At 50.8% G+C, this 24,917-nt stretch overlaps 1 protein-coding gene across 3 annotated transcripts in view; it reads left to right on the top strand.

Annotated features, from left to right (window-relative positions):
* KMT5B (lysine methyltransferase 5B) overlaps positions 1 to 9,070 on the top strand; it is a 51,454-nt gene extending 42,384 nt beyond the window's left edge. For all 3 annotated transcript variants that reach the window (XM_082845378.1, XM_082845379.1, XM_082845377.1), the window contains one exon: positions 6,618 to 9,070. In XM_082845378.1, coding sequence (XP_082701504.1) covers positions 6,618 to 8,092 — 1,475 coding nt within the window. In that variant the 3' untranslated portion in view covers positions 8,093 to 9,070. The remainder of the gene's footprint in view (positions 1 to 6,617) is intronic.
* The last annotated feature ends 15,847 nt before the right edge of the window (positions 9,071 to 24,917 follow it).

Below are 24,917 nucleotides of genomic sequence, written 5' to 3'. Positions count from 1 at the left end.
TTCTCTGTAATGATATTGTTAGGCCCGCAAGAAGACAAAGGACGGGGTGGCATCACACAGGCACATACGTGTTCTGCGCCTGGCCAGTCTGTTAGGATGGATGATGGACTTGGGGAATTCATAGCTTCTGGCCTCAAGGCTTCCACCCTTTTACTGCTTGCTTGCCGTTTTCAAAATGAACTGACCCAATTCACCAAACCACCAGTTACCAGACTCAGAATTGTGATAGAGGAGCAGTTTGAATGTCATTATACTATGACGTGTTGTAATAGCCACTCGACCGAAAGTAGCAAGAGAGATGAAAAGGAGAAGGAAACAAGCTTTAAGATACCAGTTGTGTGGGGGGGCAAGACCTGATGGAAACTGGAAAAAGAGAATGAAGAATAAAGAGAAAAGAAAGAGAAGAATCCTAAGTGAGCACAAGAAAACACATCGCGTTTTTGGAACCTTGAAGCCCTGGAACCATCCTGATTGCTACTGTTTTCCATCTGGGTAGCACCAGTTTTCTCTGGTTGCCACTAAAGCAGTAGGCTCCTTAGTCTGACTTGTCTCTGATAGGAATAAAGTTTAAAAGTTTTAACTTGATGGTCCCCAAAGTATGCCTGTTTTGGCACTCTAAATGTCCATACATACTTGTTATCAGTAAGTACCGTCTGAGGTCTGATTATTTTAGGCTCTTCTCCCTGTCTTCAGATGTTTTCAGCCCAACTCTGGGTACTCCTCTCCACTACAGAAAATCCCAAAGAAAAGGGAAGATGTCTCCCGTGATGGTGACTGTCACTGCCCTGAATCCTGACTCTACCTTCTGCTGGGAGTCAGAGGCCAGGGGTAACCTCTGCCGTGGAAAAGCGATGCCGCATTCCTATTCCAGTCTTTAACGTCCAAAGTGAACAAAGAAGAGCAGTTAGTTCGTCATTCACTGTTGATTGTTGGTTTTAATAATAAACGCAGCATAATCAACATTTTGTTTTCTGAGTCTGGTTCCTTGGTGAAACTGGCGACTTGTGAGGCCCATTTTATGAATGTCTGCATAAGAACACTTAGGAGTGTGCTGCCAGCCACACGTGGAGATGGCCACGGCACTGTCCACGTGGCTCTGTGACGTTCGTGCGGGTGCTTTGTGTTCTTACGCGTTAACCATACACTGATGTGTAGATACTGAACTCAGTACGCCACTTAGTTTAAAAAATCAAAATAGGAAAAATTTTTGGAAGGTGTTGAGTGTTCTATTACGTGACCATCTATGGGATATCTATTAATAAACCAAATACATGTTCAAAGCCTGCTAGTTGTTAAAAAGAGAAAGAAAAGTGTATGAGACTCGGGCCCCTCCCTTGGGGAGTTTATGCCTTAGCTCCAGGATGGGACCAGTACACAGTAACTATGCAGAGCAGGCTGTAAATGCCACTTGCTAAAGGCTAGAGGGAATAATAGGTGATCCCTCTGAGCTGTAGTCTCAGCATTGCAGAACAGAAATACAGCCCTTCACCGTGACTGCTTGTATCAGGGTGCTTACTTTAGTCAGGTTACTTTTCTGCACAGTGATTGTCTGGAGTAATTCAAGGGTTGGCATAAGTAGCTTTGAGGGTCATTGTGACGGTTGCTAGACGTGGCTCAGGGCTCTGAAGGAGCTCGAGGTTTACTCCAGCGGTCTCTGAGAACATTGTGCACTAAGTATGTTCATAGCAGTGTTTTCTCGGGCTCTTACATGTGTTCTTTTAGGCTGTATTTCTTTTGCTGTTTGTGTCTTGACCAAACCCTTCTACCTGTTTGAAAGAAAAGACTTTGACACTGCAGTGGATGCAAGGCCAGAGGTGCCCAAGCCTTTCTCCCAAGGGGCGTGGGCATACATCTTGTGTATAGATTCCGAGTACCCATCCCATCCTGCAGTTTGGTTAGAATTAAGCAGCTGACAACTATAGAGGAACTGCTTTCTCTGAACAGCGTGTTCGTTCTTTTTAAAGAAACGTTTCTGCCTAGTTGGAAGAAAAAATTCTTTCTTCCTTCCATGCAGGTCCTTTTTGGAAGGTGTCTCAAGAACGACAACTTGACTGTTGCTTTAGCATCCGGAGAGGAGACGGGAAATCCCTTCTCACAGGTTCAGTCCACAGACCTGATTATAATGCCATCACTAGAAGAGTCGGGTTTCTTAGGCCTCTTGTGCCTCAGTGGCTAGGCCACCCCCATAGTGCTGCGTCCTGGATGTGAGCCACTGGAAATGCCACGAGTTGGTGCAAGGCCCAGAGGACTCCCACCAGTGGAATAAGTTCACTCAGCTGGACTGAGGAGCGCCTGCCCTGGAGACAGTGGGCTGGGCCACCACCTGTCACTCTCTCGCCTGCCGCAGACATCACTGGTTGGTCTGAACACTTTTCTGCTGAGCCTGCAGGCTGCTTCAGAATCCTTTCCAGCACCTTTTTCCAGCCGTTCATTCCTGTGTTGGTTGCATGAGGTGGAGCCTGCTTCTTGTGCCTGACAGACTCCTTGAACTGAAGTCTTTAAAATCCTGTTGAGGGTTTTTGGGTCCTCGTGTTGGGAACATGCCAGGCTGCGTGTGGCCCTCGTGTTCCCTTGGCTCCACCGTGTGTGTTTCTGGGGCTTGTCCAGCGCAGGGCACGGGTGCAGCCCGAGCGTTCTGGAAGCTTTGATGTCGTTTTGCTGCTCTTGTGTCTGGCTGTCATTCTCGATGCCCACACAGAGCTGCCTTATGATTTTGAGGACACCCTGAGGGGACCGCGGTAGCCATACCACGGGTCCTTTCCCAGGAGTTGGGACTGGCCCCGTAATAGCTCTGTGGTGTCCCTTAGAGGCCGTGTGACGGTGTGGTGAAAAGCTTGAGATCTGGGGCCACAGGCCTCAGTGCGAGTCCCATCTCTGCCGCTGACCGGATGGACGCTCTCAGGCACGCTAGCCCACCTGAACTTGGTTTTCATTTAGTGTCATAGCTCTTACTTCAGAGAATGCTTATTATGATTGAGATCATACTAATTTGCCCATTTGGCACTGTACCTAGTATATACTAATTGCTAAGAATGTGTATCTTCACGTGAAATTACTGTCTAGGTTTATGCATTTGGGATTTGTCCCAGCCGTGAGGGCAGAGAGCCACACGTGGTGTGTTAGTGCCAAAGCCAGGGGAGCCGTGGCCGCGCGCCTTCCCTCCACTGTGTCAGGATCCTCAGTCTCTTGATAGACTTTTCTTAGTTTGCCATTGTGACCACCATCTCTCCCTCAGCCTGCTGTTGCTGGCGCTCACCCCCCATCCCCCCGCGATAGTGTAGCAGCACCTTCGTGGCGCCGTGAAGAGCCCTGGGTGCTTAGTCACGTTGCCCACATTTCTCTTACCCAGCCGGACTGTGCCTTTTGTGCCCTTTGACTTGAGCACACCTTTTAGCTGGGCTTTTGTTGAGATAACGCTTTTCAAACAAAATGAGAATACACTGATAAATACATAACTACGTAAGTGAAGTCTCTCTATTGAAATAACACGTAGCATCAAATTCAGTCTCTCTTGTGCTCTTTAAAACACACACTGAAGTGCTTTGTCAGTGGTTCACTGCAGTCAGCTAACAATGAACCTCTCGGAAGGAGGGGTGGGAAGGGCGAGAGCCCAGATTCAAAATCACCGTAAGTGAGATTCATTCAGTGATTGAAAAATCAGTGCCCAAGTGAGGAGAATCTCAGGTGCCATGAAGAGTCATAGGAAGGGTAACCTGTCATGTGTAGAGTCATGAAAGGCTTCCTGAGAGAAGTGTTTGCTGAGCTGAGTCTCAAAAGGGGAGGAGAAGTTGGCCAAGTGAAACGTGCTCCAAGCAGAGGGAACGTCACAAATGAACGTGTGGGCACGAGTGTAGGATTTGCATCAGTAAAGTTCATCAAGGCTGGAGTAGAAGGTGGGAAGGAGGGATATGAGCATAATTTAAAATTTTGGACTTTATTCTGAGGTATTAGGTTATTGGCAGGTTTAAAGCCCCGAAGTGACGTGGCATACTAGGAGAATCATCTGGGCTGCGTGGTGGGGGATGGAATGTCGGGGAAGCAGTAGGGAGGCAAGGAAAGGCGGGTGTTAGTGCCGGAGTCAAGGCAGGAAATGGTGGCATCAGGAATGGAGAGGAGGTGGTCCCAGCGACACTGCAGGAGTGGACTCCACAGGACCAGTGGCTGGTTGGTGAGAGTTAGCGAGAGCAGACGTCATGGATGACCTCCCTGTGTCTGCTTGGGCGGCTGGCTGGGTGTTGGTGGTATTGACCAAGATGGAGAACATAGGCTTGGTGGTGAGTTCCCTTTGGGCATGTTGACTTGTGAGGGGCTCATGAGACAATCTTAGCGGGCGATCAAGGTCCCAGTGGACCTTCGGTGATGCGGATCTGTAATTAAGGTGAGAATCAGGCTAGAGACTTTGGTTTGGGAACTGCCAGCATATCGATGGTGATAGCCGTGGAGGAGTGGCTGCTTATGGCCTGGAGACTGAGTAGAGTTTTCAAGGGGCCTAGGATAGCAGAGGCCTGAGGAGTGCAGTCCACCGGGCAGATGGAGGAAGAGGGTCCGGGACACGGAGGGAAGGCCAGGAGAGTGTGCTCTCGCGAGCAGCCAAGGAGAGAGGGGGTTCAGGAGGGGGTTCAGGAAAAATAATGGTTAGCAGCGTCACATTCTGCAGAGAAGGAAACAACGGTACGGGCTGAAAGGGTCCACCGGATTTCATGACAAGGAGTCTGTGAGGGAGACTGGCAAAGGCGCTGTTTAGGAGGACAGGTTGGATCCAGATTGCAGGGGGATTGCAGTCAAGGATACACGGTATAAGTGAGCATTGTGGAGGGGTGGTTGCAGGTATGAAATGAGAACCGCTGACCTTGGTCATAGAATGGTCCTTGAAGAGCCATAGACAGCAAAGTCTCACCATAGCCACATTTGAGAAAGGCAGACACCAACACTGGTGTGTTTACATCATAAGCACATCTACTCTCACCTTGTAGGAAGCCTTGTAAGCACAAAGAAATCCTTTAGCAAAGGCCATCCCTAAATATCCTTATATTTAAAAAATTATTTCTGGTAAGTTCTGTATAGTTCAGTTCATAATACGTCGGTGGTTCTCAAATTGGGTGGCACCCAAACTTTACTGCTACTACTGTTCTTAAAAAAAAGTTGCCTCCCTGGTAGCATCCGGCACAGATAAGCGTGTTCTTGGTTCAGTCAGTGGATCTCATTCCTGGGAATTCTGCTGGTTTGGAGATCCCAGAGCCATTCGTGAGCCCGTCTTCCTGAGTACAGAGACTTCTGTTCTTGGCGGGTTGATGTTTTTGGAATGCTGTTATGCATTCTTGCTCCTCTCCCTCAATAAAAACTAACTAATGGTAACCTGACTCGCTCAGCCATGCAGAAGGAACAGCAGTCACCCTGGCGACCCTCAGGCGTGTAGGAAGCAACAGTCTTGTCGGGCAGCGTGCTGGGCTTACCCACGTTCACTGGTTTTTATTCCCTCTGTTTTCTGTTGAGAGGTGGTGATGATTCGTTTGGTCATCTCAACTTCCCTAGTGAATGATTTTAAAGGGGTATTTTGATGGGAAGAGCTTTTCAGGTGGGGGATGGGGAGCAGACTAAGTGATCGCGAAAGTGACTCACGTAAAACACTGTGACTATAAATCCAAAATGTAGACGTAGAGAAAAACAAAGATGGCGGAAAGGAAAGTCAGTGGCAAGGTCAGAGGCTCACCACGGGGCCACCTTACACTTGAGTCACATATAAGCCTTTTGAGAAGCCGTCCAACTGTCATGTTAGTTCTCAGGTTGTCATTCCCAGTAGGTTGTCATCCCCTTGTCCAGAGGAAGGAAGTTGGGTCCCCCTTGTCCCGAGAGTAACTCTAGCAGTGCGCTTCTTCCCTCTTGCGGTTTGATTGTCGGCAGCGGGCAGTCAGCGGAGGGATGGGGCCAAGTAAGTTCTGCAGCCTTCAGAGCCTCTGCTAGTCCTCACAGCATTGAAGGGAACAGCTTAGAAGGTGCAGTATTTGGGGATAAATGTCTAGTGGGAGTAACAATATGCGGTTCTTAGGATCTCTTTTTCTTACTTGAAAACATCGTGATAGAATTTGTCTCTGAGAGCCCGTTAGTCACCTGTCGCCGGTTCTGGATTACTAGTCAAATAACATACTTTGAGTTAATGAATAATGGATTTTAGAAACATTTTAAATGATGATTTTAAGAAGAATCTATGAAAGAAAAATATTATTTTTACTTAGCTTTACTTCAGATATTTTATGTGGTAAAAGACTAAATCAGGGAAAGAAGGGTTCAGTTTGGACTAGTGTCGTGATAGATTAAGGACACTTAGAGTGAAATCCAGGTCCTTGCTGTGCTAAGAGCTCTTTAACCCTGAAATTACGTACCTGGAAAGTGAATAGATGCTTCTTAAATTAGAGGCAGAAATTAGAAAGCGAATGTAAAGGAGAACTGTAGGAGTGCTGGCGGAAACGCAACTGGGGTCTGTCTACCACGTTTTTTGTATAATCTAAACATTTCATAGCTAATCGTCTGGGTGTTGGCATTGTTTTGTTGAACATTACCGTGTTACCAAGACTGTTTTTCATCCTTTTTTTTTTCTTTTTTTTTTTTAAACTTTGCAGCTTCTAACCGAAAATCTTCCGTTGGCATGAAAAAGAACAGCAAGAGCAGAGCATTGACAAGGCAGTCCATGTCAGGAATTCCAGCTCCTTCCAACTCTACCTCATCTAAGCTAACTCCTATAAGTAATTCCAGGGTACCAAAGAAACTGAGAAAACCTGCAAAGCCTTTACTTTCAAAGATAAAACTAAGAAATCATTGCAAACGGCTGGAGCAGAAGAGTGCTTCGGGAAAACTCGAAATGGGAAACTTAGTACTTAAAGAGCCTAAAGTAGTTCTGTACAAAAATTTGCCCATTAAAAAAGATAAGGAGCCAGAGGGACCAGTCCCGGCCGCGGCGGCCAGTGGCTGCTTGACTAGACACGCAGCGCGAGAGCACAAGCAGAACTCCGGGCGAGGCGCCCCTGCGCACGTGGAGGGCGCGCCCTGCACCTACACAACCCGGCGGTCCTTGAGGACGAGGATGAATTTGAAGGAGACCTCCGACATCAAGCTCGAACCAAATACGTTGGATGGCTACAAAAGCAGCTTGACGGAACCTTGCCCAGACAGTGGCGAGCAACCGTCTCCTGCGGTGCAGGAGGAAGAACTGGCTCATGAAGCTGCGCAGAAGGGGGAGGCCAAGTGTCCTAAGAGTGACAGCACGTCAAGGAAGAAGTCACGGCAAGGGAAGCTGGTGAGACAGTTGGCAGAAGCAGAGGAATCCGCTGCGGTGCACGATTCCCCCGGCAGAGCTGGCGTGGGGCGAGAGGGGGTGGGGCCCCACCCTGACCAGGGCGAGCACAGCAGCCTGGAGGGCGTGCCCGGGAGCTACACGGACTGGCCCCCTTCTCCCGTTAGCGGTTCTGTGGTCGCATCAGACAGCTTCAAAGCAAAAGACAGCTTCCGAACTGCAAAAAGTAAAAAGAAGAGGCGGATCACTAGGTATGATGCACAGTTAATCCTAGAAAATAACTCTGGGATTCCCAAATTGACTCTTCGTAGGCGTCATGACAGCAGCAGCAAGACAAATGACCAAGAGAATGATGGAGTGAATTCTTCAAAAATAAGCATCAAGTTGAGTAAAGACCATGAAAATGATAATAATCTCTATGTAGCAAAGCTTAATAATGGATTTAACTCAGGATCAGGCAGTAGCTCTACAAAATTAAAAATCCAGCTAAAACGGGACGAGGAGAGCAGGGGGTCGTATGCAGAGGGGCTTCACGAAAATGGGGTGTGCTGCAGTGATCCTCTTTCTCTCCTGGAGTCTCGCATGGAAGTCGATGACTATAGTCAGTATGAGGAAGAAAGTACCGCTGATTCCTCCTCTTCAGAGGGAGATGGAGAGGAGGATGACTATGATGACGACTTTGAAGACGACTTTATCCCTCTTCCTCCGGCGAAGCGGCTGAGGCTCATAGTCGGAAAAGACTCTATAGATATTGACATTTCTTCCAGGAGAAGAGAAGATCAGTCTTTGAGGCTTAACGCATAGTAAGCTCTTGGTCTTAATTTGACCCGGGATAACTACTTTAAAGAAATAAACAATTCCAGTCAATTACTCCTCAACCGAAAACATTTTAGGGCAGCACTTCTGTTGTCTTTTCACTTATCAGCATAATACTGTAGAAAGTGTACAGCGTACTGACTCTTCTTAAAAGTCTGATTTGTGCAAATTTTTATTGTACTTTTTAAATAGCCTTCTTATGTGCAATTCTGAGTTAGAGGTAAAGCCCTGTTGTAAAATAAAGGCTCAAGCAAAATTGTACAGTGATAGCAACTTTCCACACGGGACGTTGAGAACAATAATGTGGCTACACAATTTTCTTTTTTTTAACTTTAAGAGCATCAACTGGCTCTTTAATATATGACTAAAAAATAATTTAAAACAAATCACAGTAGCAGCATATTAAGGTTTTCTAGTATATGCTAATATCACCAGCAATGTTCTTTGGCTTTTTGATTTATTTGCTAGATGTTTCCCCCTTGGAGTTTTGTCAGTTTCACAGTTTGCTGGCCCAGGTGTACTGTTTGTGACCTTGGTTAAATAGCAGACCATCGGTCGGGTGGGAGTGAAATCGGTTTCTTTAAAAAAAAAAAAAAAAAAAAAAAAACATTACATGCGTGACAGCTAACTTTTCAGTACGTTATATGTACGAGGGTCGCAGTGTGCAGGAGGAGTTTCGATACAGCGTATTTATTGCTTGTCATGTAAATTAAAGACCTTGTATTTAACACTTTTCAATCCTTTTAGATAAAATTGTTCTTTGCAAGAATGATTGGTGCTTATTTTTTCAAAAAATTTGCTGTGAACAAATGTGATGGCAACAAACAACATTTATCTAATGAACTACAGCTATCTTAATTGGGGTCTTCAAGTTTTCTGTTGCACTTGTAAAATGCTACAAGGAATATTAAAGAACTCTATTCACTTTAACTTATAATAGTTTATGAAATAAAAACATGAGTCACAGCTTTTGTTCTGTGGTAACCTATAAAAAAATGTTTGTCTTTGAAATTCAGTGTAAAGAACTGAAAACAGTGTATATGTTGTAAATATTTGTGTGTTGTGAGAAATTTTTGTCATAAGAAATTAAAAGAACTTACCAGGAAGGTTTTTAAGTTTAGAAATATTCATGCCAATAAAATAGGAAATTATAAATATATAGTTTTAAGCACTGCATCAGTGGGAGTTCTTGGCTTATGTTAGTTTATGTATGAAAATATCAAAGATTTTTTTGACTATATTATCAGTTAAACAAAAAGAGGAGTCATTTAATTTGTTTTTGAAGCACTTTGAGAAAAATTAATTTTAAGTAACTTAATGAGCAAAATTTTGATTACTACTTTATGTTCAATACCAACCTTCCATTTCTCTGGATGATTTTACAAATCATTGGACAAAGAATCTGAGAATATAAATCTGTAGCAGGTGTTTGACACCAGTGGGTCTCTCTACTTCTGGGAAATGTGTACATGTACTTTCAAATATACAGTGTTCCTAAGTGAAATCAATTTAGGAGATGCGTGTAGTGTCTAGAAAAGTAGCCCATATCTTTAAATCCTTAAAGGAATCTGCAGGTAATGAGAAGTCCAGTGGAGAAAACCTCAGTGCTTACTGTTACTCCTTACTGATTCCTACCAGTTTCTAGGTTCCTGGGGATACTATTTAAATTAAGTTCCTTAGAACTATTGCTAGTAGGTTCCAAATAGAAATCAGTAACATTCATAAAAGTTCTTTAAATTTAGAATTTTTCTCCCCTTCTGTTCTTCAAGGAATTACTTCCATAGTCTTCTGTCGTCTCGTTCCTGTTTGTTACGGTGCAGTTTCATCCTCAGGTATTAATGTGGGAGCAGGTGGCTGACCTCCTCGCCCACTCACACCCCCCTTTGCTCGCTCCGTCTAGAATTCTTCACCTCTCGAAGTAGGGCAGCCCTGCAAGGTCTGTCCCAAGGCACTCGGAGCAGTCTACAACCTCACCCAGTCCTCCCGGTGTCTCTGGGTGGCAGTGGGAGACTCAGGCCACTGAGAAGGTCACGCTTAGACCCTGTGTCTGGGAGGTACCAGAGAGCAGGGGGTCATCTTTTATTCCCACCTTAGTTTGGAGTCTTTCAAAGAGGTCCAGAGACTAAATCTTGAACTGTTTTCTTGGAATACCAACGATAGCCATTTCAGGAATTTCATCTTAAGGAAAAAGTAACAAAATACCGTATTTCCCACTTTACTCCATTTTTAAGCTTAATTTTAGTAATTTATTTATGAAGTTTAACTTTATTGAGGCCTCGTCTTTGGGGGGCTGACCTTCCCGTGGGTCCGAGCAGTGACGTTAGGTGGTGGTCACTGCCTCAGGAGTCGGTGTGCACAAGCGCTCGGCAGCCACTGCCGGCGCCTTCCAGGGAAACCTAATTTCCGTTTTTACAGTTAGGGGCCTCGGAGCTGGTCTAGCTCTGCTGTAGAACTTCACTGTGTGGAATTGCGAAACCCACACACTGTTGACCACTTGGAAGAGGTTGCATTCAATAAAACGTAGCTAGAGCTTATGCAACGATTGGTAAAGATTTTGGCATTGTAAGAATTAGGAAATGATCATAGAAATATATGTAAGGTATTCAATTTTCAATCATTTTTCAAATTACTGTTTTAAATTGTTTTGCTGAGTTGTAATACTTTTGAGATACAATGTATTCCTTGTACTGAAAGAATGAAAAAAGGACTTTTTCAGCATTTGAGGTAAGTTCTTTAATGTTTCATTAAAAACATTTTTTACAAATATTTTGTACATGCACTTGCAGTATTGAGGTTAATCATTTTAATAAATTCGGAAATTAAAACAGTTTGGCCGGTGTTCACTGTATCTGAGAAAAAAAGATCAAAGTGGTGACTGTGTCCACAAGGTTTTCACGTACAGTAGAATTTGTAAAATCACACTTTCTGAAGCTTTTCAACATCTGTGAGTGTTCTGAGCCCTGGTCTCCTTTTGCTTCTGGTGCCGTTTGGTTTAAACCGGGGGTAAGCACGCGTTCCTCTCTCGGTGGGGAGACCACTTTCAAACTACATAGCCCCCTGGCCCTCAAACCCAAGAAGGCTTTTGCTACCCAGTTATTAATGCTGCCTGACTACTTAGTTTTTTCCCCTCTCTGAGACAGAACTGGCATATCCAGCACTGGCGTGCATCATTTTTTTCTCCCAGTTACTGTAGCAAAACTTAAGTTGGGAAAGGAAATGTGACTGGCTTAGGAGTCAGGAAACCTGGATGTGCCCAGCTCCGCAACATGTGGGTGACCCCGAGAAAGCTGCTCACCCCCAGGTCTCCTCTTTGCAGCACCTGTAGGTCAGCATGGACACCTGGTCCTGTTGCCAGTTAAGCTTCAGGGTGAGCTGCGTCCACTCGCGGTGAGGGCGGTCAGGGTGAGTGGTGCAGACCAGGCTGGGAAGACTTCCCGATGAATTGGAATATCCACGCGACTTGGGTTCCCGGTATGAGAAACGGCTAACAGGGCTTCCCTGGTGGCGCAGTGGTTGAGAGTCCGCCTGCCGATGCAGGGGACACGGGTTCGTGCCCCGGTCCGGGAAGATCCCACGTGCCGCGGAGCAGCTGGGCCCGTGAGCCATGGCCGCTGAGCCTATGCATCCGGAGCCTGTGCTCCGTAACGGGAGAGGCCACAACAGTGAGAGGCCCGCGTACCGCAAAAAAAAAAAAAAAAAAAAAAAAAAAAAAAAAAGGCTAAGAGGCGGCGCACCTGTTAAATCCACAGCCCCTTTCAAGGCTCGGGTTTGCTGTCTACCCTGAGATGAGTTGCGCCTTCTCCATAACCAGTGGCAGCTCCCGCGCCACCCAGAGACCTCGTGTGAGTTCCTTTTCTCCAGTGCCAACTCTGTTGTTAACACGTGCCCATGATGTTCACTGCAGAACCCAGCGGCACTCAGTGGGGCGCAAGCATGCTGCTGACCTCGGGCACTTCAGTACCCCAGGGCTACGGTCAGTGTGACCTCTCCTGCAAGGGAGGACGAGAAGGTCTCCAGCCTCCTCCCTCCCTGATGTCATAGAGCTTGGGCAGCGCTTAGTGTTTGCTAGTGACAGGCTCAGAAGAAAAGTGGACTTTGACTCTTTAGGAAGGGGCAGGGTACATTGGACGGGCAGGGTTGGGCAGAAGGGTCTCCCACTCAAGCTCCCTCCACCCTTCCTCCTGCACTTCTGCCACTCGCACTCTCCCAGAGGGTTAAGCTCACGTTCCTGGAAGCAGTTGAAAAGCTGCTAACCTGGAGGACAGAAGACGGCCTACAGCCTCACAGAAATAACTTTGGTAAAGTCCTTTTTACCAGATCCTGTTTTCTCCTCGTCAGATTCGTGAGTGTTCCTGCCGAGTTGCAGTGACTGACTTCTGTCTTCTGGGCGTCACCCACCCTGTCGGGCCTGCTCTGCTAAGGGGAAGCAGAGCACTGCTGGGTCTGCTCAGGCCCACAGGAGGGCTGCCAGCGAGTCGGCAGGTGGCCCTCTCCTCAGTCTGAGAGCCTGAGCAGGCAGTGTCCAGAGTGGCTGGGGCAAAGTTGCATTTCTTTGCTATTTGTCAAGCAGTGACTATGTTAGGTGCTGCTCGGGGTGGGGAGGCAAGATGTGTGTGTCTTCAGCGTGGGGGGTAATTAAAGCACTGGGAGAAGGTGATATAACCTGGGCAAAGAGGACAGGCAGCCGCAGGGCCCTCTGGACACAAGGTCAGGCAGGTGCTATCGCTCTTTGGTCCTCGTGCCCTGGGGGCGCCTGGGGAGGCCCTTCCAGGAGGAGCCAGGCAGGTGGAGGAGAGAGCAGGCGGAGAGGAGGTTTGACCGAAGGTGGAAATGATGAAACTGGAAGGGAGGTGGGGTTAAGGATTAACAAAGGACAAGAGGGTCTGACCACGGAAAGCTTCCACAGGGTGGGGGAGGGGAGGGGTTACTCAGAGTCCGGGGAAGGAGGGGTGGTCTTAGGTTGATAGGTCTGTTTTCCTTGGCAACAGGAAGAAAAGAGTTGGTAGGTGAAGGGGGGTAGCCAGTTCCGGCATGAAGATTTCTATTTTGTCTAAAGTAGGAGGTGAGGTCACCTGACCGGGAGGAGATGACGGGCCCAAAACTTGAGTGTGCGGGAGATTTGAAATCAAGAAAGGGTGCGCAGGCTGACTAGGAACCCAGTGTGGTGCATCACAGAAGTCTCAGTACCAGTCAGTGTTCTAGGCACCCATGGGAGAAAAGGCTGGTGGCAGCGCTTCTCCGCACAGGTGTGAGGCTCTCAGCCAGGTGGGGGCCACAGAAGGCAACAGGGCTGGAGGCTATAGGGTGCAGGTGGGCAGGAGAGGGCTTGAACGAAAAGGCCTGGAGTGCACTCAGGGAGGAGGAGTCCGCAACCAGAGCAGGCGCCTGACCAGGGGAAGTGGACTTGCCCAAGGCCTGGCGGTGCCCCTGTGGTCAGAACAGCCAAGCGGTAGCTGGACGAGCATACCGGCAGGACAGGAGGCTGAGGTCAGAGGGGAGGCTCTCGAAACTGGAAGAGCTTCATTTTCAATGGGATTTGGGGCAGTGTTGTGGTCCTGAGGCAGCAGGAGGGCCAACAGAACCGAGGTCAACCAAGATGAGAGCAGATCAGCCTTCACCGTGAGCCCTGGGAAGCAAGCGACCACCCCCGGGGCCAGACAGAGACTGAGCCTGTGGCGGACAAACACGGGAGACACCCTCTTCAGGCGGCGGGGGCCCGGGGCTGTGGGTAGTAATATGTTTCAGGGAGAGAGTGAGTCAGCCTGCCCGAGGCCACGTGGCTAGCGGCAGCGAGTGGCAGCTCTGGCCCCAGGGCCCCACTCCTGGTGGATCGGCCTGGAGAGCACTGGCTGGTGAGGGTCACAGAGCCAAGGGTCGCTCCAGCCTCTGTCTCGAGGCCCCGCCTTCCCCAGGTTAATTCTGGAAGTCTCCGTCTGCTTCTTAGGAGGGAGTGACAGATAGCAGCCACTGCGTCTTACCCTCATTTCCACGCAGTGACGTGCAGCCAGGAGAACCTTGTCCAGAGGTTATCGTGCAGATATGCTGGGTGAGCCACCGCCATGTGTCAAGGGTGGGTGAGGTGCCACGTGTGTTTGCTGGGCCCCCGAGGGGTGCGGACTTGTCTTTATCTGAAAAAGTGAGTCAAACACGAGGATACCTCAAGACAGCAAAAGAAGAATTCCAAGGTATCCTCCAGCCTGGCAACTCTGCGGTGGTGACGGTGGCTTCACACAGAGGTCCAGATGTGAAAGAGGGACTGAATCTGACCAGGAGGTTTCTTGTGTTATCCCCTAAAATACGCTTATCGTACCCTCCGGACAACTGTCCTCTCACAGGACAGACTTCAGAAGCTGTAAGGACAGGCCCGGGAAGCAGAGTTCCATTCTAGGACAGAAAGTTGATTTCCATGTCGGAAGCACACCCGTGAAGCGGGTTACCCTGTGTTTGGCTCCCGGCAGGTCAGGCTCTGAGGTTTCTCCGCAGCCCCTCCTTGGGGCCGCGAGCTGCACGTGGCACTGGCAGAGGTGCCCGGGATCAAGCCGGAGGCTGTTACCTTCCCTCCTGATTCTGGCAGGTGGAGGAGGCCCTTCGCAACGTCACTCTCCTAGAAACCAAACAGAACGACATTTATTTCCTGCTCTTGCCAGTTAAAGCACATTTTTCTTCTTCGGGTAAGAGGGTGAGTGAAAGACTGAGCCTTGCCAGCCTCCAAGTGGACCAGAGCTGGCCCTGGAAATGGCTCAGTCTGGGCTCACGGCTAGTGGTTGATACCTGGCCTTCCCCCCGTACCCCCTACCCCAGGCTGCCCACCTGGGTTTGAGCAGCACCTTTGGTCTTTCTGCCCTTTCCTAGCTATGTGAGCATGGGCAAAACACTGCCCCCTCTCGTCTCAGCATTCTCCCCTGCACGACGGGGTAATACTGGCACTTAACTCTGGGATGGTTGAGGATTAAGTGAGACCACTGGTTGGGCCTTCATGTGGGGCCTGGTACCCCAGCCAGCAGTTGGTGTCAGCTGGCATCAACGTGTGCCACCTCAGCAGCCTGTGCGTGGCACCCCCGGCCCTCATGGGCCTCTGACCTCTGCGCTCGCCAGCTGACACCTACTCAAAGGGCCTAAATCATAACTTCCTCCGTCCCAACCTCAAAACGCCGGCTGCCGGAGATGGTCTCCACCATTAACATGGCTCCAATGATTCCGCTTCTTTCCTCCTCTGGCCGGTGCCTCCTCTGCTCACCAGAGGATGCTGCCCCATCCCTGTCCGTCTCCTGCTGACACAGGGTCTCTCTGGCTCATCTGCTCCCTTGACGACCTTCCCTGCTTGAGCGCTGAAGAGGTGCCGGATGCTCACTCCAAAAGCACAGCAGGGGGGGACTTCCCTGGTGGCGCAGTGGTTAAGGATCCGCCTGCCCATGCAGGGGACACGGGTTCGAGCCCTGGTCCAGGAGGATCCCACATGCCGCGGAGCAACTGAGCCCGTGCGCCACAACTGAGCCTGCGCTCTAGAGCCCGCGAGCCACAACAACTGAAACCCGAGCGCCTAGAGCCCGTGCTCCGCAACAAGAGAAGCCACCGCAATGAGAAGCCTGCGCACCACAACGAAGAGTAGCCCCTGCTCGCCGCAACTAGAGAAAGCCCGCGTGCAGCAATGAAGACCCAACGCAACCAAAAAAATTTTTTAAATAAATAAATTTATAAAAAAGGCACAGGGGCCACAGGAGTGATTTGGACCCAGCCCTTTCCCTCACACACAGCAGATACACAAACAGCAAACAAGCGTGAGAAGTGCTTGACTAGATGTGTGTGAGAAGCACTGATGGAGTACAGAGGAGGGTGTCCCCACTTCTGCTGGGGAATCAAGGCAGGCTTCAAGCAGGACGCGAGATTAAGGAGGGCCCTGAGGGATGAATAGGAGTTCATAAACTCAAAGAGCAGAGAGGCAGCCGACACGTGCGAAGTCCTGGAGACAAGGAAGGACAGGTGAGAAGGATGGTGAGAAGTTCAGTGTGGCCAATCTAGGAGGTTTAAAGGAAATAGGTGGGCCCAGCCCGCAGCCCTGAGGAGACCAGGGGTCAGGGGGAAGGAGACAGGGCCCCTCTGGGGTGAGTGGCAAGGGCTCTGGTCAGGCGCCCTCGGGGCAAATTCTGTCTCCACCACTTCCTAATTTCGTAACCTTTGTTTCCTGTTCTGTAAAATGGAGACAAGAGTCGTGTCCACCTTGCGGAAGATTAAATCAAACAGCAGAAAGATGCATGCTGATGGGTAACTGATAGTTGCTTTCGTTTCCTGGAATCTAATTCCAAAAGCTGTGCTTTTTCTCCGGCTTCACCCAGTCAGACCCAGGCTCAGCCTGGACCTCCCCAGGCCCCCTCTGGACCCCAGCCCCAACTGTGGCCCCGCATCCCAGGAGGCCACTGTAGAGAGGAAAACTGAGCCCCAGGAGGGACACTGCCTTGCCTGGGATCACACAGCGAGCCGGAGGCAGAGGGGGCTGGGACCTGAACCCCGGGCAGTGCAGGCAGCCTCAGCCCCCCACCCTGGCCGTGGCAGGTAGCGCTCTGACTCAGCGGGCCAGCCCGGCCAGCGAGACAACTCCTGTTGACATGTGATAACGTGTTTGTTTAGCTGGGGTCACTTGCCAAGGGGGTTAATGTTCAACTCCCACCAGCTCTGGAGCTGCAGCAGGGAGCCAGGGAGTGAGATCCCCACCAGCGCTGGGCCCACAGCCTGTCTGTCCTACCCGCCCAGATACAAGTCAGCCCTCGCCTTGGGGAGCACGAGGCGAGGTCGCCCAGGGTCTGTCTTGGATCTCTGGAAAGATGTGCAAAGGCAGCAGGTGGGGCCCCTCATTGCCACTCCTGGGAGGAGGAACCCGAGGTTCTGAGTGTGACAGTTTCACGAGAGCCCACAGGGCTCCATGACGTTGGGCTGAGCTGGGGGCCTGAGGACCCCTGGGAGGCCCTGGTGGGCTGGGACACAAAGTGTGGGAGTGGGGTGGGTCTATCAGTGGCCCTGGGGCTCACTTGGGTTAGGTGGTCTTTGCTTGCTTTTCCCTTTGCCTGGACCCCTCCTGCCCGCCCTCACCCCAACCTGAGAGCTCCTTCTCACCTCTCGGGTCTCTGTGCAGATGTCACCTTCCAAATCCTCTCTAACCCCGATTTCCTCTCTTCTCAGCCTGATCCCTGGTGCCCTATGGGGTCCTTGTGGCCCGACAGGTATCAACCCCAAGGAGGCCTGGGCGAGCTGGACCCAGGCTGACGGGAAAGGGCTTCCTCCCTGGAGAAAGAACCCCTCGAGCGATTTCCACTACCCATCCTCATAGGTTGGCTGGCAGGGGTCAGGCTGCCACCAGCCGTGGGACCCCCCTGGGCCGGCCTCCCCTCCTCCCTCCCGGTGAGGCTGGAAGCGCAGGGGCCACGCTGACAAAGGGGTCAGAGCAGATCCGGGCCCCAGGACCCTTCACTCCACACAGTGACTCCCAGAGAGAAGGAAACGGGGAGCAGAGGCCGGGTTCTGTGGAGGGCCCGGGTACATGGCCCGGATCTGGGGCGGGGAGGGCCGCTGGCCAAGGGGGAAGTGGGCGGGGTCAGCAGGTTCTCTTGCTTCCACCTGCTGCTGCCCCAGCCGTCATGCCAGGGGAGAGCGGGGACCGGCAGGGAACCCGTGGTTCTCTGCGGCATTCCCCGCCCGCCCAGCTCGCTTCTGGGCACAGAAACAGCTGCTTCCCGGGGCTTCCCACACAGCCCCGAGGGCTGGGCCGCACGAGCCCTGAACTCACAAACCCAGCCTCATTCAGCTTCAAGGAGCCTTCTAGATCTGCCTCTGGACACCCAGAAGCACAGAGAGGGAAACAGGCCCCTGAGGGCCAGGATCTGCCCTGGGCAGGGGCAGAGCAGGCACGAGGGCCTAAATCTCTCTCCTCCGGGCCGAGTGCCCTCTCTGTGGGGATGGCAGCCTCTTCCTGACAAGGAAGCAAAGCTGGAGGTGCAAGAGGACAGGGCACCTCGGCTGCCCGCCCCTGAGGGAAGGAATACGAGGGGCTGAAGTTGCAGGATATGCCCAGAGGGAGACCAAGGGCCCTGGGGACAGTCCCGCCCTGCCTGCCAGCCTGCCTGCACTGGACAGTGGGCACAGTGAGGACCAGTGGGGCAGCGGGGCTGGCATCCGCACCTGGGTCAGAGAAGAGACAGGCCGGGCTGCCCTGCACTGAGAAGGGTGTGGGTGACCCCGGGGCCAGGTGACTTCCGGGCCCTGGGTCAGATACGCAGACTGCAGCCAGGGTGGCAGCGAGCATTGGCCACGTGGCTTCCAAAGGGTGTCAGCTGGGTTGAGAAGGGCCTGTTACCGTGGGCTGACCTTGGACTCCGGCCATCAGGAGCTGCAGAGAACCCAGCTTCGGCCACCCACGGACTGCCCGCCAGGCCCCTCACTCTGTAATTCAGTTCACTCCCTCCCACCCTCGTTCATTCACTCGTGAGGTGTTTGCTAAGCACAACCTGGGCACCGGGGAATCCCCTGTCCTTGCTTTCTCCCAGGGGACTCCTCATCCACAGTCTGATGGACAGACAGACAGACACACACACACACACACATGATGTGGTTGGGGCTCTGATGAAAGCAGCCCAGGGGACAAGGTACACAGGGGAGGGTGGTGAACACAGCAGGGAAGGCTTCTCAGAGGAAGTGTCCTTTGAGGGAGCACCTGGGCCGGAGAGCCGGGGAAGGGGCTCAGCTGCCCCGGGAGTAAAGGCTCCACCCGCCCTCTCACTGCACTCCCTCACAACACCCCCCTCCCTGGGCCGAGAGCTGAGGCCTCAGACACAGCCCTTGACCAGATACTACTTGTTCCACAGCTGTGGCAGCACTGCTTTAACGACACATGGATGATATTTCAGAAAGAAAAAAAGAGGGGCGCCTGGCGGAGTCAGATAGACCTGGGTCTGAGCCTGGGCTCAGCCATGTGCCTGCCGCAAGCTTCGTCTTTCTGAGCCTCAGTTTCCTCATCTGTGAAATGGGTGCTCATGGAGCTTGGACGAGGATTGAATGAGATGACTGGCTTAATGTGCTTAGCACGGTGCCTAGCAATTGATCAGCTCTCGATCTGATCTTGGCTGTTGGAGGAGGCCCCCTGAGATGGAGACCCCCCGAGATGGAGGCCCCCCGCAATGAAGGCTGGCCCGGGCACTCAGTGTTTGTGTGAGGGGAGAGGACCAAACACTCCCCTCCCCCAAGAGAACACTCTTTCCTCTGCGGCTTCCTGGACCTGCCCTGAGGGTCAGCTGCTCCAGCACATCCCAGCTGCCTACCTCCGAAGTCCACCAGCCCTGCTGCCGAGGGGGTAAAGAAGCCAGGGCGGCCACTGTCAGCAGGGTTGGGACAGGACAGGTGTGGGCCCCCGGTTCCCTTGTCGGGTCATTTGCTACATGCCTCTCCTGGAGGCTGTTCCCCTTCCTTGGAAACGTTCTTAGTTCATGTGACTCAGGGTGGACCACACACACCAGCCTGACTCCAGGGCTGGCCAGTCAGAGGGCATGTCCCTGGGCACTGTGACCAGTCCAGGGATGGACACATGACCAAGTTAGGGCAATGAAATGCAGCTAGGGGGTTTTGGCGGGGACCCTGCGGCAAGGGGCACCCTCTCTCCACTGGGGTTCCTTCATCAGTAGGACGTGAGCCTGGAGCTGCCACTCATCTTCTTGCTACCACAGGGAGAGGCCGCCAAGGGGGCAGGTTGCATCAGGCCAGCTTTGCAACCCCAGGTGCCTCAGCCCGAGACCCAGATACCTCCTCCAGCCCTTTGACACACTGCTACTGCGCTGAGGAAACTGGGCCTGGTGATGGGATTAGAGGCTGGAGGTCAGGTCACTGAATTGCTGGGTGACCAGGGCCGGGCATTGGGCCCCAAAACCATAGACCCACAAGGTGGAAAGAGCTGGGGTTTGATCCCTGGTTTTTCTGTTCTGAAGCCAAAGTCCCCCACTACTTCCTTTAATACCTGCTCCAAGCTTCTGCCAAGAGCCAATTCCTTCCCCTGCCTTGTGAAGTACACAGGTCTGGGCCGTGCTGCCGGGCCCCACTCGGCGGCCCCAGGAGAGAACGGAGGCCGCCTGTCAGCTGCTCCCTCCCATCATGCTGCTGTACCTTCCGTGGGGCACTGACCATACCGGGCTTGCCCAGTGTTTAAGGCCCAGGGCACACACACGCAGAAAGGGAGGCTCTGGAGGTCTCACTCCTGGGTTTGAATCCACACCCTGCCACCTCATGGCTGTGTCATTTGGGACAAATGACATCACCTCTTTGAGCCTCACTTTTTTCATCTGCCAAATGGGAATAGTAACAACTAATCGTCAGCTGTCACCTAGATATTGACACTGGGCTTGCATTTTCCATATGTTATCTTGATTTTTCCTACAAGCCATAAGGCAGACCTCACCACTGCGTGTTCTCCGTGAGGAAGACCACAGACCCACAGAAGAGACAGAGCTGGTTTTTGAACCCTGGTTTTTCTGTTCTAAAGCCAGTGCCACCAACTACTTCCTTTTTTCTTTTTTTTTAATTGAAGTATAGTTGATTTACAATATTGTGGTAGTTTCACCCAACTACTTTCTTTAACGCCTTCCTTACCAGGTGCTGTCTCAGGTAAGGTTCAGCCAGGAATAGAAGATTTCAAGCAGAGAGGGATTGAACTCAGGCCCTGAGGGGCTGCAAAACCACTGGAAGAGCTGGGGCAGTAAAGTGTGGGCAGTACCCCCGACCCTGGCGTTTGGAAATCGGGAAGGGCAAGAATTGCACCACAAGGGGGGTGAGCCCCAGGAAGACCCCAGAAGCCACTGGCCAAGTGTCACATCTGTCTCCCTCCAGCCTTTCAGATCTGGAGAATGCCTGAGACTGTCAGAATCTAACCCAGAATCCCGCTGCAGGGGACTCTGGGACCCACCATGTGGTCCTGAGCCTATGGCCACATTTCCCCACACCTGCCTCACCATCACTCATCCCACTGGGCTAATGTGAGGATTCTAACCTGTGTAGAAACTGGTACCCAGGAAGCACTCAGCAAACACCAGCTGCTGTTAGGTGAGATGACATTTATTCGGATAGGAGCCCATGGGCTGCTTTGTTTAATGGCCCCACCTCCGCTGTGGCTTCTGCAGGATAGAATCCCACCCTGTGAGGGTCTTGACCTGTCATTCTTCCATAGAGAATCAGGGACCACAGGGAATCTTCCTGGCGGCCATGGCTGCAGCGTCCCTCCGTGACACTCTCCCTGGTGGCGTCAGGCATCCATGGTGTCAGTGGCGGCCACAGCAGCTCCTAGAGCAGAACCCAGGCTGTGGGCTCTTGACAGCCTCGCCCAAAATTCTTTTACTTCTTAAGTTGACCTGATCAGTGTTTGTGGTCTGAAACCAGCAGACCCACCTGGGGCGTCTGGAGGCTGCGGGGCTGCGGTTCTCACATCTGCTCTGGGGGGAGGTGTGTGGCGGGTGAGAGTGAACAGGGACACATCCATGGATGGGAAAATGTGTAGCCACTGAAGCTGGTGTCTTCAAAGAACAGGGAAAACGCTTATGATAAATGTTTCCGCTGAAGAGTATGATTTACGTACAGTCCACGATTTACGTACAGTCCACGATTTACGTACAGTCCACAAATTTTAAGATACAACTCAATCGTTTTTGGACAAGATACACACCTGTGTAACTACCACCCAGCTCAAAACCTAGGACATTTCCAGCCCCCAGAAGTGTCCCCTCCCAAACAATACTTCCCGAAAGGAAACCATGATCCTGACGTCTATCATGGATTCTGTTCTATCATACACTGTTCAGAACCTCCTATAAATGGGATCAAACAGTGGGTACTCTTTCGTCTGTCTCATCGCACCCCATGTTATGTCCATGAGATTCCTTCACAGTGTTGTGTGTACTATTCAGTTGTGTGAATATACCACAATCTGTTTATACATTCTACTTGTGTTGGACATTTGGGTTGTTTCCGGTTTGGGGCTATTTGCTGGGCATCGTTCATGCACATCTGGTGTGGACATAAGCACTCATTTCTATCAGGTATATATCCAGGAGTGTCATTACTGCTTCCTAAGATACATGTATGCTCGCAATCTGATTGTGTCTCAACACTTTGTTACGAACAATTTCATACCTACAGACAATTTGAAAGAATTGTTCAGTGAGTCCCATATTTGCTCCACCTGGATGCCACAATTAACATTTTCCTATAATTGCCTGATCATATCTCTAGCCATCTGTCCATCCCTCTATCCGTTCATTAATGTCTCTACTTTTGTTGATGAGCAGTATAATTTTAAGGAAAAAAACAGGCAGGATACAAAATTATCCAAAAGCCATAGACCCAGAGACATTGGGAGGGAATGCAGCAAAGCCCCAGTGGCCACGGTGATCTCTGCTTGTAGGATTTAAACATTTTTCTTTTTAGGATTTCCCAAATTTTCTGCAATAAACTTGTATTAATTTTTTTGATCAAGAAAAAAATCGGGCTTCCCTGGTGGCGCAGTGGTTGAGAGTCTGCCTGCCGATGCAGGGGACGCGGGTTCGTGCCCCGATCCTGGAAGATGCCGCGGAGCAGCTGGGCCCGTGAGCCATGGCTGCTGAGCCTGCGCGTCCGGAGCCTGTGCTCCGCAACGGGAGAGGCCACAGCACTGAGAGGCCCGCGTACCACAAAAAAAAAAAAAAAAGAAAGAAAGAAAAAAATCCATTTTAAATAAAAAGGAGCTTTGTCTTTTATAGGATTGGAATTTCCCTCTTTGGGGAAAGGAAGCAATGGGGAGGGGAGAGGGGGTGAGGATGGGGAGAAGGGCGGGGTGGCTGCACCCCCTTCAAACAGAGAAGGAGCCCAGGGAGGAACCAGGTACCACCTGGAGAAAGAAGAGCGGGAGGTTGGGGTAGAGCATCAATTCGGGGCAAAAACCCCCGCCTGCCTCTCCCTAAGACAGAGGTGTGGCGACTTCCCTGGTGGCGCAGTGGTTAAGAATCCTGCCAATGCAGGGGACACGGGTTCGAGCCCTGGTCTGGGAAGACCCCACATGCCGCGGAGCAACTAAGCCCGTGCGCCACAGCTACTGAGTCTGTGCACTAGAGCCCACGCAGTGCAACTACTGAGCATGCGTGTTGCAACTACTGAAGCCTGCAGCGCCTAGAGCCTGTGCTCTGCAACAAGAGAAGCCACTGCAATGAGAAGCCCGCACGCCGCAACGAAGAGTAGCCCCCGTTCACTGCAACTAGAGAAAGCACCGGCGCAGCAATGAAGACCCAATGCAGCTAAAAAAAAAAAAAAAGACAGAGGTGTGGTTACCAGGGATTCCCAGGGGCAGAAAGAACGGTACCCAAGCTGATGACGCTGCCTCAGAGGGATCCAGGCAGTTGGTGGTTTCTGAGTCCAGCAGGGGCTTTCAGAATGTGGGGATCAGAGCTCAGTCCTGGACACGTGGCTTGAGATCCCTGGAAGAAGAAAAGGCGGGAGAGACTGAAGGAAGTAGAACGAAAGCAAACTGCCCCCCCAAGCCTCCTGACCCTGAGACGTATGAGCGAAGAGCTCTGGGGACTCTACCCCAAGCTGGAGGTGACCAATAATAGCGGGGAGAATCTCATCACAAGCAGTGTCTAAGATGAAATTTGGGAGAAGGTAATGGAGGGAGAGACTGGGTACTGTGTTATGCTTGTTATACTTTGCTACGAAAAGCTTTAACAGATATGAAATGGCCAATGAGTTCATGAAAAGATGCTTAACCTCACTAATCATTAGGGAGATGCAGATCAAAACTACCAGGAGAGGGAATTCCCTGGTGGTCCAGTGGGTAGGACTCCGGGCCTTCACTGCCGAGGGCACGGGTTCAATCCCTGTCCAGGGAATTAAGATCCCACAAACTGCACAGCGTGGCCAAAAAAAAACTACCAGGAGATACCACTTCACACCCATTAGGATGCCTATTGTAAAAAAGGAAACAAAACAGAAAAGAATAAGTGTTGGTGAAGAAGTGGAGAACGCAGAACCCTTGTGCATAGAGGGAATGTGACATGGTACAGCCGCTGAGGAAAACAGTGCGTGGACCTAGAAAAATGGTGCAGACGAACCGGTGTGCAGGGCAGAAATAGAGACACAGATGCAGAGAACAAACGTATGGACACCAAGGGGGGAAAGTGGCAGGGGGGTGGTGGTGGTGGGATGAATTGGGAGATTGGGATTGACATGTATACACTCATACGTATAAAATGGATAACTAATAAGAACCTGCTGTTTAAAAAAATAAATAGAATAAAATTCAAAAATTAGAAAACAGTATGTGGTTCCTCAAAAAACTAAATGGAGAATTACCATTTGATCCACTAGTTCCGCTTGGCAGAACATCCCCCAAGGAATTGAAAGTAGGGACTTGAACAGATATGTGGGCACTAGCGTTCCTGGAGCATAATTCACAATAGCTAAAAGGTGGTAACAACCAGTGTCCATCAACAGATGAATGAATTTTTAAAACGTGGTCTAACAGGGACTTCCCTGGTGGTCCAGTGGGTAGGACTCCACGCTCCCAATGCAGGGGGCCTGGGTTCGATCCCTGGCAGGTAACTAGATCCCGCATGCATGCTGCAACTAAGAGCCCGCATGCCACAACGAAGACCTGGTGTAGCCAAAATAAATAAACATTAAACAACAACAACACATGGTCTATCCATACAACGGAATATCTTTCGGTCTAAAAGGATAAAATTCTGACATATGTTATAACATGGATGAATCTCAGAGACACTGTGCTGAATAAAACAGGTCAGACATGAAAGGACAC

Source organism: Leucopleurus acutus (genome assembly GCF_964270905.1).
Source record: "Leucopleurus acutus genome assembly, chromosome: 8".
Lineage (NCBI taxonomy): Eukaryota > Metazoa > Chordata > Mammalia > Artiodactyla > Delphinidae > Leucopleurus > Leucopleurus acutus.
This window is presented reverse-complemented; position numbering and strand designations above follow the sequence as displayed.